The sequence below is a fragment of the Ixodes scapularis genome, unplaced genomic scaffold (assembly GCF_016920785.2).
Source record: "Ixodes scapularis isolate PalLabHiFi unplaced genomic scaffold, ASM1692078v2 PGA_scaffold10__122_contigs__length_95168666, whole genome shotgun sequence".
Lineage (NCBI taxonomy): Eukaryota > Metazoa > Arthropoda > Arachnida > Ixodida > Ixodidae > Ixodes > Ixodes scapularis.
This window is the reverse complement of record NW_024609836.1, coordinates 16,464,864-16,482,260: the sequence shown is the minus strand read 5'-3', so window position 1 is coordinate 16,482,260 and position 17,397 is coordinate 16,464,864. Positions and strand designations below refer to the sequence as shown.

General features: G+C 45.5%; 1 protein-coding gene across 1 annotated transcript in view; it reads right to left on the bottom strand.

The window, feature by feature from the left end:
* LOC8031031 (putative phosphoenolpyruvate synthase) overlaps positions 1-17,397 on the bottom strand; it is a 382,894-nt gene that overhangs the window by 161,445 nt on the left and 204,052 nt on the right. The window contains exons 16-21 of the mRNA XM_040212580.3: positions 8,030-8,100; positions 7,872-7,936; positions 6,032-6,179; positions 1,535-1,652; positions 1,365-1,456; positions 906-983 (exon numbers count right to left, since the gene is read on the bottom strand). Of these exons, the coding sequence (XP_040068514.2) occupies positions 906-983; positions 1,365-1,456; positions 1,535-1,652; positions 6,032-6,179; positions 7,872-7,936; positions 8,030-8,100 (572 nt within the window). The remainder of the gene's footprint in view (positions 1-905; positions 984-1,364; positions 1,457-1,534; positions 1,653-6,031; positions 6,180-7,871; positions 7,937-8,029; positions 8,101-17,397) is intronic.

The window sequence follows — 17,397 nt, the reverse complement described above, 5'->3', positions numbered from 1 at the left end:
GGCCCAGCTAGCGCGGCAATCTTAGGTGCAGTATCTCCCTCGCGGTAGTTCGTCGGCTACTCAATTACTCTCACCACGTCTATATGCGCCTTCATAGTGGTCATGTACGATGGCGGTAGGTTACAGCAGCTTACGCGACTGCCGAACAGGGTACAGTAGCTGTCACGTCGCCGATCCGAGGCGGTTTCGAATGTCCTACGGGCAAAGACGAACAATGCAGAGCAACGACGGGCTTGGGCAACTCAAATAACTAACCAATTAGCCTACTTGAATAAAAAGCGCTGAAATCCACATGCCAACGGCTTCTCATAGAAACCTGTCATGTACAGACTACGCCAGGGAATATCAACAGGTCGACAGGCACTGTACCATCGGCGTATGTCAACGGGTTAGGGCACTTGACGAAAAAAAAAAGCTAGTGAAGTAAACAACGCTGGCGTAGATGAAAAAGACGCTGCTGCTCTCCACGGCCGAATGGTCGTCCCTGTTGATAACACAGAATCGGGTTTGAAACATCGGGGTCCTAACTGTTTAGTACCTGGTTGGTGATGGTCCTTACTTTTTCCGTTTTTGACCCAACCAGAGGAGTTCCGTGAAACAATTAAGGTAAGGTTTAAATTATCAGTCTATATAAGCGCAGTACTAGAAGACACGCTAATATAACTCAGTTTCTTACTAGTCACCACCTTTCGTCTTTTAGCAGCAGCGTGTGCGAGCGAGCCCAGATTAACTCGAATCTTTTTGTAGATCATGATAATATTCGTGCCTTTTTCAATTCTTCAGTTCCAACCGCATAAAAGAACTCTTGTAGGCCATGTCACTGGCTCTTTGATCAGGACCGTTCATTATACATGGTCGGTTTGTCATATTCTGCAAGCGATCATATAATACCTGCGAATACTTACCTGAAGCAGATACAGCTTTCCCTCTGCAATTGCCCACTCCAAGTCAAGGTCAGACGTCACCGGATGCAGCCTCCCCACCTGTCGACGTCCATAGTTTACTCGCACGTGAGCCATTAAATAGCTGCAGGGCAACGGCACTTCAGCCACCTCGTTACTAAAATAATTTGTTGCGAGTTACCTTTATTTTTATTGAAAATCGTAAAGAACGCTTTTCTATCCTTCAAAAATCTCAAACAGTATGTAACAGACTAAAACAAATCACACCAGCTTTTCGATAAGGTGTCTAAAGCCCTGCAAGTCGTGTTTTCGTATCGTAACCATTGCCGATTGTTCACGCTCTGTTCTAGGCAACCAAGTGGCTGGGACCGCAAGACAACCGTGGAATTGAGTGGAGATAGTTGAACTGTTTTATTAGTGGCCAACTTGAGTCGCCGTATTGAAATATCATACCACACTCACCTCCAGGGCTGCTCTGCCCAAAATGAGAGCTTGTTCTTCAGAGATGCAGCACTCCTCTGCGTTATCGACCATCTGAACCTCTGTTCCTTGCGCTGCAAGAGAGATTGAGCCCGCGTTTATCACCCGTTTTATATTATGCCCACCAGGCTCGAATGTAGAGGAGCTGTCACCTGCGGCAAGAACTTGCAGCTGCTTTTTGCCCAGGTGCTTATAAGAAATAGTCATCTGCCCGTCCTCTGAGCGCTCCAGGGTCACCGTGTCTGGCTCAGCAAGTGATGACACCACGGACTGGGGCATTGTCAGAAAGGTGTAATGATAAATATCGGTAACATTCAGTCCACCCACTTATTTAAACTTTATTTCTCGTTTATTCCTCAGCATTAGAGGCAGTACATAAAAAAGATACTACAGCAAGTTGGGCTAGCTGATGATTGTTGCACACGATGAAAAACTGTTCAAAGGGACAGGACAAAGGAACGAACATCGCGTCTGTGTGTCTTGTTCCTTTTTTTTTTGCAATTTTCTGCCCTGTTCTTTTGAGCGGTGCTTCTCGTCGTGTAGAAAGAGTACGAGATTGTTTACATAAGCCGAAAATATAACATGTTTCACATAAACCACGACAAAAATTAATAGTTTAGGTATTAATCAAGACCCATCTTATGATTAAGTGGGACTGCTGAACGTTGGTACGGTTTTATTTAGACTCGTAGAAACGATTAACGAGCATCTGCCGAGTATAGTAAAAGCCTACAGGTCATGCTGCATTGAAATTAGTAAAAAGTGTATGATGGAATATTGCGCGATAAATGAGATTTCAGAATTCGTATATGTCGCCTTGTTGCTCTATTAATTATATCTGGCCTTGCACAAAAAAACTTTTTTTTTGACAGTCACAAGTTACAGCTTTCCATCATTGCAGTAATTAGTTTTTGTTGGGAGCAGGTTGACTTTTTTGGAAAATGTGGGGAGACCCTCAAGCTAGGCCCAACCAGAAGTGAAGAGGCCAATAACATAATTCACTTTGATAATCTAGTAGACGAGCAATCGGTAAAATAAATACAAGCTGCAATGACCCCATTTATTTAAAAGCACGACAAGATCTTTTATCTGAAGTTAATCACTTTTGCAGTTAATTTTATATTATGGCAGAACTAATATGACACGGTGGTTTTGCTGGTAATTCGCAAGCAAAAAAATTTTTTTGTTCAGATGATGCTGCTGTTGTTTCTTTCTCCGTCGAGAACTCCTAAAGTGTCACAAATTAGGACAGAAAAACTTTAAACTTCTGAAATGTGAAAACTTAACGTTTCAATGCGAGCTCGGCTCCTTGAACACGCGTAACTGTTCATGTACTTGTCGTTTTTTTAAGGTGCCCGGTGTCCTATTATCGAATTGCTTGGTGTGTCTGAAACAGCCCAGTGTGACTTATGAATTTAAAAGTTCAGGGTGTGTTTTTGTGTTGGTTTCCTACTCGTTTCCCTCGCGATGCATATTAATCCAGAAATGTATCTGCCTCAGTGATGATAGCGTTGCTATCATCACTGAGAACCCGTGTGACGACTTCGCTCTCACGTGCTTGGCTCTAGAAAATGTGAAAGAGTGGTTTGAAGACAACGTCGCGGTATACTCGCGCGTGAGGTACGTAACTGACGGGGCTGCCAGCCATTTTAAGAACCGCTACCAGCTTCAGCAGTTTGCACAGAATGATTGCCTACAAGCCAGTGGTTATTTTCTGCATCTGGACATGAGAAAATGCATGCGAGAGTTGGCGGACTCGTGAAGTACCAGGCTACGCTGAGCCACCTGAGAGAACGTTCAATAAACGCAATTCAGACGGCCAGGACAATGGTGAGCGTTCTACAGGGTGTCAGAAAATAAAATTTACACGGTCTTTTTTGCCGCAAAAATAAACTAGGCAACGCCGAACGCTCATTCTCTGCTCAAAGGTAGCGCTAACGGTCACAACCAGATGCAAAAGTTTCAGACCGATCCGATAACTTAATCAAAAGTTATAAGTGATTTTCTGAAAATTCAGCGATGCCTAGTTTATTTTTGCGGTAAAAAAGACCGTGTAAATATTCTTTTGTGACACCCTGTATTCGAGAAACTGGGTGCATCTTGCGTATCTGGAAGAGTGGCTGACGGTGCGCGCTTTCCTGGCATTCAGTCTTGACACGCGTAGCGGCTGTGAAAGTCATCAATAGAAGGAACCTGTCACATATATGTAGCACGGGCAATCGGATCTGGTTAGAAGAAACTTTATTAAATGGGTACATCGAGGAAAACCTTAGTGTAAAGTGCCGAATTTGATGCCTCAAGGACTGCTCATTTTGAATGCAGGGACCCATCTCATTTATCACAGTTTTCTTCGCGGGGTATTTAGTCTACTATTTTACTTGGTGATAGCTTATAATGTTTATTCGATCACCATACGAGAATCACGAAACGTTATCCTCGCGCAGGATAAAATATTTCGACTGGCCGCGATCCATTCGTTCAACGAGAGTATCGAAGCTCATACAGTCTGGCGGGGTGGCACCCGCTCACCTGAAATGGTTGGTCCGGGCAATACATAACTAACCTAAAGAAGTTAGTATTCTATCTTTATTTTTTTGTGTGGAAGTAACGCTGTTTTTTTTATTTTTAATATAAATTATACCGGAATCTAAAACTTCACACTGCATCATCTTTTCTCGATTTACTAGTCTCTAATATGATACCTCTTTGTACGCTGTATGTAAAATTCCGTATATAGTTTCTCCTCACTTTTAGTGTGTAACCGATTGCTCTAGTTGTCAGTGACCTGATCTGAATAAAAATGCATGAAAGATGTGTGTTAGTTTCCTGAAACTGGAAGTCAGAGTCACTTCTCGCATAGGGCACTGGCACTGATAAGTGTAGGCTTTGAAAAAGTACCCTACTTTGGGGAGTTGTGTCTTCTTTCTCAATAAAAAATTGCAACATGTTTATAATAGAAATGAATGCCGAAATAGTGCATGACACGGTACCCAAATAAAAAAAACCGAAGGTGGTGTTTTTTTTTTTAATTTGTACCGTATTTTTTCGTTGTTTGATATTTTTCCCGTGTTGGCCTAAATATATCAAGACAAGTTATCACTGAGATACCTTATTTATTTTTTAAATATTAGCCACATATAAGTAGGATACTGTCTGCTAAGGAAATGATTATGATTAAGTTACTTCATGAGATACAGACCTACAAATTTTGCCATTTGTCGTTCGAGCAGGCATGTTTGGCAAATTTTAGAAAAATAAATAATATTTGCATAAACAATAATGCTTTATATTACAAGCAAGCTGTACCCATTGTTTGCGTCTAAAACGTATAAGAATTCTCCTAATGTTATCGTTTTAGTTATTCACTCTCAAGTGTGCCCCCTCCATCAGTGCGCGTTAATGCAACTGTCCACCTCTTCATGCCTTACGATTTTACCTGTCCCCAAATTTTTTTCCTGGTTATAATTAAGTGTGGATTCGTTTATACCAGACACTAGATAATGGCATATAAAAACATGAGTTGATTTAGAAATGTCGGCCGGCCACCTTTTGGTCGATCTTATCTGAAATCATCCAGCAATGAGTGCTCCACCACGCAACTTCTAATCACACCTGTAAACGTTAAACTTTAAAGAAGGGGAAAACACTATACTGTGCCTTTGATGTCGGGCTTCAGTCATGTTTACGTTAGGAAACAAAAGTCGGCTGCACAAGCTTCGGCTAGTAAGCGAAACTTTTCACGCCTTGGTATCACACTTCTTAAATCGGTTAAAATCGACATTTCGAAAAAAAAAATAAGTTGTTTGTTATCTAAAAAAAATTGTAGTTTTGATGCCGACGGATGTTTATAAGATTTTCAGTCACAACTTCGAACATGATAAAAGACCGCGCACCAACAAATAGAACAGACGAGGTAAGAAGAGAATGGAAGAGAAGCGCGTACTCACAACTCAAATGTAATGCGTGAAGAAAAGGAACATGAAGCGAGATGACAGAGACACCGGCTCGTGGGCATATAATTCAGTCACACCCAAAGGACCGCAAAAAGGCTGCTTCTTTTTCGCCTTTCATCATTTCATCATGTTTAATGCATACCAAGTAGCTCAGCTTACTACCTGATTACAAAACTTCGAAGTCTGTTGCCCAGTTATGAGCGATTTTGAGAAACTTTTATTGATGAAATCGTGGTGAACGGAGATATATGAAGATGACTTGCACCGGCTACCGAAAAAGAGCTCATTATCTCCATAAAAATTTCCCCAAATCACCAATTACTTTTGAATCAAAAATCAAGAAGCTTTAAAACTTGGTCATTTAGTCCGGAGGACTGGCGAAATTTGTGACCAAAGACTGAGCGTTTAATAGTGCGTAATTTATGTATTTAAACGACAAATATTGCTTAGAAGAACCCGGTATACCAGTGCCGGTCGTACCAAAACTGACATGAAGGTAGAGGGAACACCGTTGCGCGTGGCGTCGGATGCAAAGCATTCTTACCCGAAGGGCGGAATGTAGTGGCACGCCGGGCCGTTAGACCGCCGTGATAGTATCCGATGCCGTGTAGTCATGCATACTCGCGAAGTGTGATTGAGATGTACGCGGATATTGCGCTCTACCCGCTTACCAGTGAAGATGATTGATTCCCGTACCTCACCGAGACCGTAGTTGGCGTTGATGACAAGCCTCGTGGGATCGCCGCTGACAGGGTCGCATGTGAACAGGACTCCGGCCACGTCAGACTGCACCATCTCCTGGACCAACACCGCCATGGGTGCTTCCAGCGGCTGCCCGTGCTGCCTGCTCAAATATCATCAGATTGTAATGGTCGTAGAACGTGCTGATGCAGAGGAAAGTCACGAAGACTAGTGTCATACAATTTGTTATCGCAGAGCTTGCTCGCTAGTTTAGTGCGTGTAATTCCTCACTTGCCAGCCTGCTATATGCCATTGCGCCTTCTACACGTAAGCCTGAATTATCTACACAAGCTATAAAAACTACGTGTGGAAAGCCCAGATTTTGTTTAGAAAAAATTGCTGCTAATTTGGTTATTCTGCCAAGAACATTTAAACGCGGTGCCTTTAGGGGGTAGGTGGCGCGCTTCGTTCGGGTGATGTCTAGGGCAGGATGACCTCAAGTCTTTCAGTGCCTGCGGTGGGTAGTGCTCTTAGTTCAGGTGGTGCATAGGGTAGGATTTTGATGCAGACTACGTCACAGCTTTCTGCGCGCAGTGTCTCTTCGTGACACTGCGCGCACCTCCATTTAGACCACCCGGATGCAAAGCCCTTTAACTGAAGTGCATTGCACAAGAGCACGAGAGCTAACTCTGTTCACCTGTGCATACACTGCAATATTTGGGGGTGAGAGGTTCACCTGCCATGTTGTACAAATTTAGGTAGGCACAGTAACCAACTAACGAGGGATATAATTGTAGCTTAACACATCGCCAGCAATTATAAAATCTGTATTAGTGCACCATCTTTGAGCCTGACAGATAAAAGAACAAAATTTCATGGCGTCTAGGAGAAAGGTGCGTGCGATTAGGGAAATTCGGCTGTTTCAGCCATCGAAGAGGAAGACAAAGTACATAAGCATGAGTTGTGAGTCAGCGCGGTTCGTTTAATTTTACCTTTCTGCTTCGTCTCTAACGAGTGAGCGTACGGTGTGAGTGTACTTTTGCTGTAGTGCACTATAGTGTGTGTTAATTTGAGCAACCAACTCGCCCAAGCTGCTATGTTAACATTGCACCGTAATTTCTGGGTCACCAAGAAAGGGGAAGCGCGCTTTCCTGTCCCTTACACTCCTTCGTGTTCCGCGCGATTGTTCTACACCACCTGTTTTTGCTCCTTTTATTCTCGCCCTTTCCACTTTTCTCCGCTCTGCGCTTTTTATCAAACCTCCTACTTCTGCTCCTCCCGTTCCTGATTTACGGGACCATACATTATTCAGCAGCGCATTCGGCTTCCACGCCGGTGACTGGGGTTTGATTCCTGGCACCGGCTGCCGTTTCTTTCGAGACCGTTTAGCGGTTAGGACAGAACGACCTTCACAATTCCGTCTTACGCGGCTCCTGAGGTTGGTTGGCACAATATTTGTAATGGTTGTTTGTAGGTCGAGATAGGTGCGTATTTGTAAATACGCACCTATCTCCACAAGAGATAGGTGGGTATACGACGGCGAGCGAGGGTATTCAGAGAAGTTACAAGCTTTACTTATGAATGCATGTTAAACGGCAGCCGCGTGCACTATAAAGCTACCGCTTTAAAAAGCGTGAGAGCATGCGTCGTGCCAACAACAACTCTGGTGCCTGGTGTCAGATCCGCGCGTTGGTGTATGGTTTATCTCGAAACGGCCTACACATGACCGGGAATACAGTATGGCCCGCATTGGTTGACCTAGGCCCAGTCTCGAGGCCCTAGTGACATTCATATTTTAGGAAATATTGGAGCATTACGGAAGTCGAGCGCAGGTGGGCGTTCCACAAATACGTACCATTTGTACTCAAGTGCGGAATGTCGAAACTGTGACGCCCAGCACTTCAGAGCACAGCGCATCACCTGTTCACCACGAAAAAAAAAAACAATTTGTTCATTTCACAATATCCTATGCCCGTGATCACAAGGAAGTAGGTGAACTTTCCGGTAACGTACCTCTTGGAGCCCCGCTACATTGAGGAATGTCTCCATCTGGCCGGCACAGGACATTTCTTCCGAGTCTTCGCCTTCGAGGAAGCGCGGGAAAATAGAAACAATAAAAAGGGTGCAAATATGCGTGTATTGTTATTAGCCAATGGGCACTATTAACTCAGCAAAAGATTCAGTGCACCAAATCACCTCATTCTTAAAAACTCAAGATAAAAAAGAGGAACAAAACGCAGTTATTGCGTGTTGTCCTCATTATTTTTTTCTTATTCTTGACATTTTAGAAATGCACACTGCGCAACACTGCCCGCGCAAACACGACCGTGCCCTTTTTTGCCTTTTCCTTCAAAATTGTGTTTTATATTATGTCATTAATAATGCATTCTGTCTGAAAAATATTGGTGTATGTGAATAAATATATAGCGACATTGGAGAACAGCAAACTTTGCTGCTTAGTTTGGTGCCCTCAAGGGCACTTTTTTCATACCCAATAGTTTTAAATAAAAAAAAAACAAAAAAACAACGCGAAAAACAGGACACAGAGGAAAGATACTTGCACACAGAACAAGGCGCTAATTATACACTTTGATATTATGAAAATACGCCGAGCATAGGGTCCTCTTTTTCTTTCACTGTGGGGTCGCTTCATCTTTCTCGTTTCCTCGAATGAGAAGTTATCTAACGTCCAAAAAAAGTATTTCACTGCCCCTGATGTTCACAGATCGTTGGCTCACGCACGTTGTTTTATTTTTTACTATAAAGTAGGCCTCAATTATCTCCTAAGACAACTAAGGCCTACCACGAGGGGAAAAAACAAAAAACAAAAAAACAACAACGTGCATGAGTCAACTATTTGTGAATATAAGGACCAGTGTGATGGCTTTTTTGAACCATGTATAACATCTTATTTGAAGAAACGCGAAAAAGAGAAGCGAAAAAACCGTAAAAGGGAAAGAAGATCCTATGCCCGCGTGTTTCTTTTATAATAAAACAGTTGATAGTCAGCGCCTTGTCCTTTAGGTTTTTTGTCCTCAGTGTCCGTGTGTTTTTCGCACTATCTTTAATTATGAACATATGACAACTAGCCCAACTATCTATTCCAGCTGCTTAAATGTTGCGAGCGGTTTAAAAAAAAAAGTCACCCCTTTCTATAGTAGCGTGGCAAAGGCACTGCTAACGCAGAAAGTGATGTTTTCGTGTGGACGGGGTGTGAAGGGCGGGCAGGAGTAGACGGCTTAGGATTAGCCTTTCCAACGACGGACGTGGCACTTGAAAAGGAATTCGGTGCTGCCTAGGGTGCCTACATGATTCCGCTTCGCTTTAGGGTGGCGCCAACTTCTTGTTACCCTTTCCCAGATCCTCTCCCACCGCCATTTTGACCCACTTCTTATTTGGCTAAACGTACACAAAGTTGAGTTTTCGTAGTTTCGACACACCGGCAACACTGTGAGGCCACTTCCGTTTCCGTTCATAAGAGGAGTCGGACGAGTCGGAGGCTCAGCGGGATGGCGGTCGTCGTGGCTGTCGCTCTCTTTATTCGGGTGTTTCATACTTTAAAGTTTCGAGCAGGAAGTATGCGTTGCGTCTATCGAAACGGGAGTCCCCTCGACAAAATGGAACGCAAAAGACCGGCATCGCATGCCGAAACCTCGCCGTCGGAACGAGAGCGGTGGGCGCTCCCTAGCCCTAACGAGGATTAGCGGAGTAGCGCGAGCGCACGACTGGCGAGTGTGACAAAATGGTCAACCAAACAGCGGAGGTTGCCATGGTAACGAGGTAGGCAACACTGGTTTGTCGGCAACAGGTATCACAAACGTTGTCGCCACCCTAAACAGCGGAGCGGCGCGAACATGTAGGCACCCTAGTGCTGCCACGACATTGCGTTTTTTCTTGAAGAGCGTCAGCCGCTCGGTTGAGGACCTGGGATCATACTTCGAAGGCACCATGCGCACGTATGGCCTTGCAGCTCTTTATCGTGCTCGGTAAGCGCATGGTTGCTTTTTTGCTAGTGGGTGAAGTCTTGTGCTGGGGCAATGTGAATCCGACTTTCTCAGAGCCTGCTGCGGTGTGGGACCGTGCACAACGTGCGGAAACAGAAGAATTGGAACGCTGCAGCAATGCGGAGAGCCTAGAGTTCAGAGAGTTTTCAACTGCTCGATCGGGGTAACGTGAACTACGGAGCGCTTTTGCAATACGTGCTGCGAGGAGATGGCAAGAGTGTTGATCGTCTGCAGGCCTCTCCGCCTTTTTGTCCGCTGTTCTACTCGCCATGCGTCTAGACAGCGCGTGCTGACTTGAGATGAATCTCATGGTAGGCAACCGCCATTAAATTGCAGACGCTCCGACCGTCTTTTTAATCTAAATTATCTAGAACAGGGTGCAGACCCGTGGCGCTAGCTCGCGGTAAAAGAGAACAAAAGCTTAGAACTATCTCAACCCGTTGCGACAAGGGGAGCAAGTCTAAGGTAGTGTAGGCTTTCTTTCCCATATTTTCTTGTCGCCGTTTTTGCGTTCCTATCTAAGAAAACCTGGAGCACGCTCGCACTACCGCGTGCTCGGGGTGCATGACCGAGAAGAAAATTTTTTCTCTGCATCCATAAGATTTGTGTTTATTCTTACATAGAGCGTAAAAGATAAGGAGGCCGGAAGGACCTTGCTTAGACAGTTTTGTCTTATCTCATTCCTCAGAACTCTTAGCCGAATCTTCGAGAAGCCGAGTTTAGTAGATAGGCGGCCGAGCGCGGTATAGCCGATTCATTCACCGATTCTCTCTCGCGATCGTCAGCTATCACGTCGACGCACCGTCGCTTGCTGCTGCCACCGTCGACACTGGCTGCTGCTTCCTCGACGTGTGTTCTTCCTTTTGTATCTGGCACAAGTTCGCCGATTGAACCTTTCTTGTCAGTTCATTGTTGAACGTCTCTTCGCCTTCATCCGTCACATTTCTGGAGGAGGTGCGGGTTGGTGTGTCCTAAGAAACTATATTTTAGGGCATATCAAATACTCAACGTAAGAGATGTACATAAATACAAACTATCACTTGAAATTTGGTGGCAATTTCAGCTCGATAAATTGCTGTTCCATGCTAAGTACCACGCGAAAAATAGCCCGTATAATATAAGGCGTATAATTTAATTTAATTTAAAATTTAATTTAAGACCAGAGGTTGAGTTTTTTCTGATGCCAGACCATTCAAACCAGCACCCATATATTTTAGCTACATTGGATTGCGTACGATTACTCTATCAATATAAAACAATATTGTAAAAGAACATTTACTCACAGAGGCATAAAACCGGAGTGTTTTAAGCAAAATGCTTAGGATGATATCTAGCCAATGTGCTTTCACGGTATGTTGTTGTCTGATGTATTCTTGTTTTGTTTCGATTTTTAGTTTGGAGTCAAATTGTGTCACTCCTCATTTGCTCTATGTTTTTGCTACCGTTGCTGCCAAAAGCTTAGCATAGCCCTGTCAGGCATTTAGGCCTTTAGCCAAGTCCCCTGAGACATCTCTGTACTGTTATATCTTAAATAAAGGCATAAACAAAGAAACAAACAAACAAACCTCCAATGTCCGTTCCTAACACGCCCCCGAGTATCCACCGAACCAGATTAATTTCAATCCCCGAAGAACCTCCTTTTGTGAAGCCAGACGAAACCCGTGCACGCCGTGCACAAGGCCAGCAGCAAGAATTTGGTCCATTGGCGAAACAACCAAGGAAGGAGTCACCGAACCAGGGGATGTCTCACTAGGTCTAGCCGACCAAGAACCCTGCTTCCGCATCCCGCGTCGCGTTTCTTCCCCTTGCATCTCGTATTTCAACGCCCTTCCACAGCGAAGCTTACCAAGACGTCAACGACTGCACGCAGTAGTACGAGCGAGTTGCCCGTCCCAATGGGTGGACACCGGAGTAATGCCTGCCGAGGCATCTACTTCTCCCTCGAGGGAACGGCACGTACCTGGTCTGAAAACTATGAAGCGACAATTACCACCTGGAAATCATTGAAAGAGGACCTCCGTCGAGTGTTTGAGACCCAGCAGCAACGAGAACGCGCTGAGGAGTTGCTTTAGGGAAGCGTTCAAGGACCCAACGCGAGCATCGTCGGCTTTGCCGAGGACGTGCTTCGACTGAGCAGCCGAGCGGATCCCGACGCTCCAAGTGAAAAGAAATCGACAATCCTCAGGCGGGACGTCAAAGAAAACAACTTTGGGGTACTTGTGCGCAGTTCGCCGGTAACCATCGAGCGATTCGAAAATTGAAGGAGGCCACGGACATCGAATGTGACCTCCAATCAAATACTGATTACGAACCAACGGGCAGCATTTACGGCTCAGCTTACACGGGAGCTTCTTCGCCTCAGCCAAACCAGCCAACCATGAACCACAGCTTACCACTCGCAAACCGACGGGCTCACGGAGCCGCTCATCAAGATCCCTGCTTACATGCTTTTTTATCTAAGTCGACGTGGAGCACAAGCGGTGGGACAAAGTGTTTGCTTATAATGCGGATGTTTAAGAAACCCCCGGAGTGACACCATTTCAGCTGTTGCATGGCAGATTTTTGCGTCGATGCTGCCCCCATGAGCCAGTTGATGATGGGACCGTAGACACCCAAGTGCTCAGTCTGCGAGCGGAAGAGACGCGCCAGGTAACCTGACAGCGGATTCAAGGCAAACAACATGGCATGTCGACACCAGCCGGACCAAACCTCCGTCGATGTAAGGTTCATTTTCAATCGGGAGACAGTGTGGGTGTGGACACCGATACGACACCGCGGCCTTAGCGAGAAGCTCTTGAAGGGCTACTTCGTACCGTACTAGGTGCTCCGTCGCCTCGGAAACCCGAACTACGTGTACTTTCAAGCGGAATACGGTCGTCAGGACGCCGCCAGCCACGACCCGAGATGGTGCACGCCGTGCGTCTCAAGCAGTTTTGTGCCCGAGGGGGCGCGGGACAATTTATGGCTCAGACGGCCCCGCAGTTTATTGTATGCCGTTATTTACTGCGTGAATTTAATTAAAGTGACATCGGGGCGATGCATTCTTTTTTAAACGGAGAGTAATGCCGCGTACATGGCCGAGAAGAAATGGCTTCTCCGTTCATCAAGAAGATTCATGTTTACTCTTACGCCCAGCGTAAAAGATAAGGAAGCCGGGATGACCTTTCCGGGGCAGTCTCGCCTTAGCTCATTCCCGAACAATATAGGCCGATTCTTGGAGAAGCCGAGTTCAGTAGATAAGGAGCCGAGCGCGACATTGCCGATTTATTCACCGATTCTCTCTCATCATACCCAGCTGTCATGCGACGAAACGTCGCTTGCTGCTGTCGCCGTTGACGCTCGGTGCTGCTTTTTTGACGTGTGTTCTGCTCTCTTTTTTTTTTCTGGCACAAGTTCGCCGATTAAACAATTATTTTCAGTTGATTATTTATCGTTTCTTCACCTTAGTCCAGGGTAGTATGACGGACGGAGCAGACTGCCGCTGTACTTTCAACACCTGATGTTTTACCCCTGCCACAGATTGACTCGAGGAAGAGGTTCGGCTGGCACAAAGTGAGGAGAAGAACACTACGTCAGCGTTCGGCTGGCAGTAAGCCTGTCCACTTGCGTTGCTGCACCTAACCGCATACGCTTATGTGTCAGCCATATAACATATTATGCGTTAGGCATTGGCGGCTTCTTTGGGCATTCTCCCAAACGCGTTTAAATAAGGCTGAGTGGTGCTCCTAGTTGGGATGGTGCCCAGGGGCAGAATGACCCTTGGTCTTTCAGTGCCTGATGTGGGTGCTGCTCTTCGTTCAGGTGGCTAGGGCAGCTTAATTTGATACGAACATTACCCATACCATCGTCTCTTTGTCATTTGCGCGCGCTTCCCTTCAGCACCAGACGGATATAAAGACTTTGCGCCGAATATCCTGGGGCACCGAAAGAGGGGAAGCCCACTTTCGTGCCGTTTCCACTTCGCCTTGGTCTGCGCGCTCTTTTTACAGCGCCTGTTTCTGCTACTCTCTTTCTTGCCCCTACCATTCCTCTGCTCTTCGCGCCGTTTTTTCGCCACTTTCTTTCGCTCCTCCCGTACTTTCGTGGCGGGTCCGTAGCTCAGCCAGCAGTGCACGCGGCTTCCACGCCGGTGACCATGGTTCGATCCCCGGATGTGCTCGCTTTTCCTTCGAAAATGCTTTACGGTTGCAGATTGCCCAACCTGCACATTGCGAACTTACGCGCCTACTGAAGTTGATTGCCCCTAAAAAGCTATCGATCTGAAAATTAGCTGCGTGTTTGGTCATTTTGCCCAAGGCATTTATATGCAGTAGCTTTATAGGGCGCTTTTTGTTCTGGTTTTGTCGGCATGGTGACCCTTACCTTACAGAAAGACGCAAATAACTTTCAACTATCTGGATTATGAAACGGAAAATCTGTTTCTAAAAACTTGAAATCAAGATCGCAGATAAAACCATACTTTCTGAAAATCTGAAATTCAGGTAGAATCAAGATAGATTCCCCATTCCATAATCCAGATAGAGAAAAAGTTATACTGTTTTTTTTTGGTTAGGTACTTTTTCAGTGAATGAAGTGGATGGTAGCCATAGTTTAGGAGTGCCTAGGGCAGGGCTTTGTGTGGAAACAGGTTACGTCCACTATTGTTTGTTCTTTTGCGGCCCTGCGCACGCTTCCCATCAGCATCACCTGGATCCAGAGCATTTGCGCTAAATTTTCTTAGTCACCAAAAGAGGAAGCGCTTTCCTGCCTTTTCCATTCCTCCTGATCTCGCGCGCTCTTTCTGAACTATCTCTTTATCCACCATTTGTTCTTGCTTTTTTCCACCCCTCTCCACTCTGCGGGCTTTCTCACGCCACGCCCGTCTGCTCCGCCCGACCCTGTGTGCTGGGTCTATAGTTAAAGGGGCCCTCCGGAGCTTTCTGCGATCGTCTGTTTATGTTGTTATATTGCGTAGTAGGTGCAAGTTAATATGTGTACAAGGTTTTAGATTACAAAACCGTTTATCAAGCAGATGGCAGTAGAAATATATCGGGACTATTTTCTCTTGGAAGACAATCTACGATTCCCTCCCCATCGCTAAAGCTTGACCAATGGAAATGCTGCATCTCGCGGTGAATGCAAACGTTATTATTGCAACACTTTTTAAGCTTGTTGTAAACTAGAGTTTGAGAAAAACGTAAACTGATTGTGGTGCGCGAAACATAGTCCGCAATTATCGGTCCAAAACGAGCGAACTCTGTTTTCTCCCCGCAAGCTTGTTGATAGGGGGTGATGCGTCGGCGCGTTGGCCCGTCTGCTTCGCGGGGTGTCTGCAGGCGTGTGTTTGCGGGACACGTGTTCCTTCTTCCCGTGGATCCCGACTACTAAGCCAGCTTTGCGATCCTTGCACGTCAACGAGTCAAACTTTTCCGTGCCATCTGTGGAATGCGACTGCGTATTGCAGTAGCAGCGCGACGGTGCGCTGCGACAAACGACGACTGCCGAGCAGAAAGTCCGGGCCCTTTGACGACGGTCCGCGCGTGTTCGAGAGATTTCTCCGCGGGTCGGCGGTCGGCCGCGTTGGTGACGCGCATCGACGCCGAAATCCTTCGCTTGCTATGGCCGACGCGTAAAGAGATGCCCCTCCCGTTTTCCGGGGTCATCTCAGAAAGGGGGGCGTGCCGGGTACTTTGATCGCAATTTTAATAGGGAAATCCGCCGCGCATGACCGTAATTTTATTATTTTTAGGATCCTTAGGGCCCTAGATTGAGTTACCGCCATAAATAGACCATCGCAGAACGCACCGGAGGGCCCGTTTAGGTCAACTGCGCACTCGATTTCCACGCCAGTGACCGGGGTCAAATCCCTGGTAGCGGTGTCCGTTTTTTGTTGTTGTTGTTGATCGTTTCTCGGTTACGGATTGACTGGCCTGCACATTTCATGCCTACACGACTCGTACGGTTGGATGGCTCTCTAAAGCTACCGCTTTAAAAAAAGAAGTACGGACGATTGCTTCTTCGTGCCAATTGGGCCATGTCTTGCAGACTGCGCAACCGACACTGCTAGAACGAACACCGACATCGGCGCTTCTTTGCATCTTACATGTGAAACATTAACCAGGCAAAACAAGAAGCTGGGCACACGTGGGCAGTGTGGTGGGGCAGCCCCTGCAATACCCCAGTGGATCCCACGTGCAGGTGATACCCTGCAGCTTGTTCTAAAACAGTACAGATGAGTAGGTGCCGAGATTTTTCTGAGACCTTAGCTATCACGACTCATATGCGCACCTGTTTTCTTTTGCGACGAGAAAGAATGCTGACTTAAAGTTTTGTTATGTAATAATGTTTTAGGTAACTAGGAAAAGTGATCCTTTTGTAATTTTATGTCGAAGATTTAATTGTGTGACTATGTACTAAAGGGTCTTAAGGCACGTTTCTAGTCCCTGTAATATACAGCAGCTGCTGAAGCTTCTGACGCCATAAATTTTAGTGCTTGCTTTTTTATTTTGTTTTCATTCATTAAACTGTTGCTTTGAACTGGGGTTGCGCACTTTTGGTTCCAACATGTAACCTTAACTCTGCGTGCATCGTAATAGTGAAGCTGGATAATATTTTCGGTTCAATTGTATGTTTTGCTTTTGATATTGTGCGAGTGACTTCCTCAGTCGTCTGCTTCTGAGCCATTGTTAATGTGTTAATTGAAATTAGTACTTTCTGCAGATGCGCTAAGGACTACTTCCAGATGGGCAAACAAAGGCTGCAAAAAGTGCGCTAATAGAACATGATGAGAATGGAAGCGAAAGCTGTTGTTGCTAAAAAAAAAAAGTGACAGGCACCATACTAAACTTGAAACTCAAAGAAGATACAACGTTTAAATATGGGTGTCCATTTCTATCAGTATTATCAACATTTTCAACACACACCTGCTCATATTGCAAAGCAAACTTTAGGCATGTTTTAATTTTATTCTTTTGTACTCTCGTGAGCTAATAAAACAAGTGTCCTTCGTAAACGTGTAGTGTAAAGCAGAGCAAATTGCCTTGTCTCTGAATACTACTGCGACTTTATTTCAGGTGCCTCGGGATACTAATACGTGTGCAAAAACAGGAACCGCAGTACTGTGCTGGTGAAGGAGAAGAACATATGCCAAACGAATCAGGTTGTTGAATTGTGTTCATGATTTTGTGGCAAAAACGGGGCTGTCCTAGCAAATGCCGCAACACTAGTTCATCCAATGTGTTATTGTTTACTAAGCATGCTTTCATATAAATTATTGCTTTAACAGTTTGAGCCAGTTTTTACTGGAGTAAATCGAAATGTGTGCGCGTAGCTCCCTAGGGTGTTCATTACACTAATTTCAGCCTGTGTTTCATGCTTCCAGTAAGGCGTGCTTCAGTT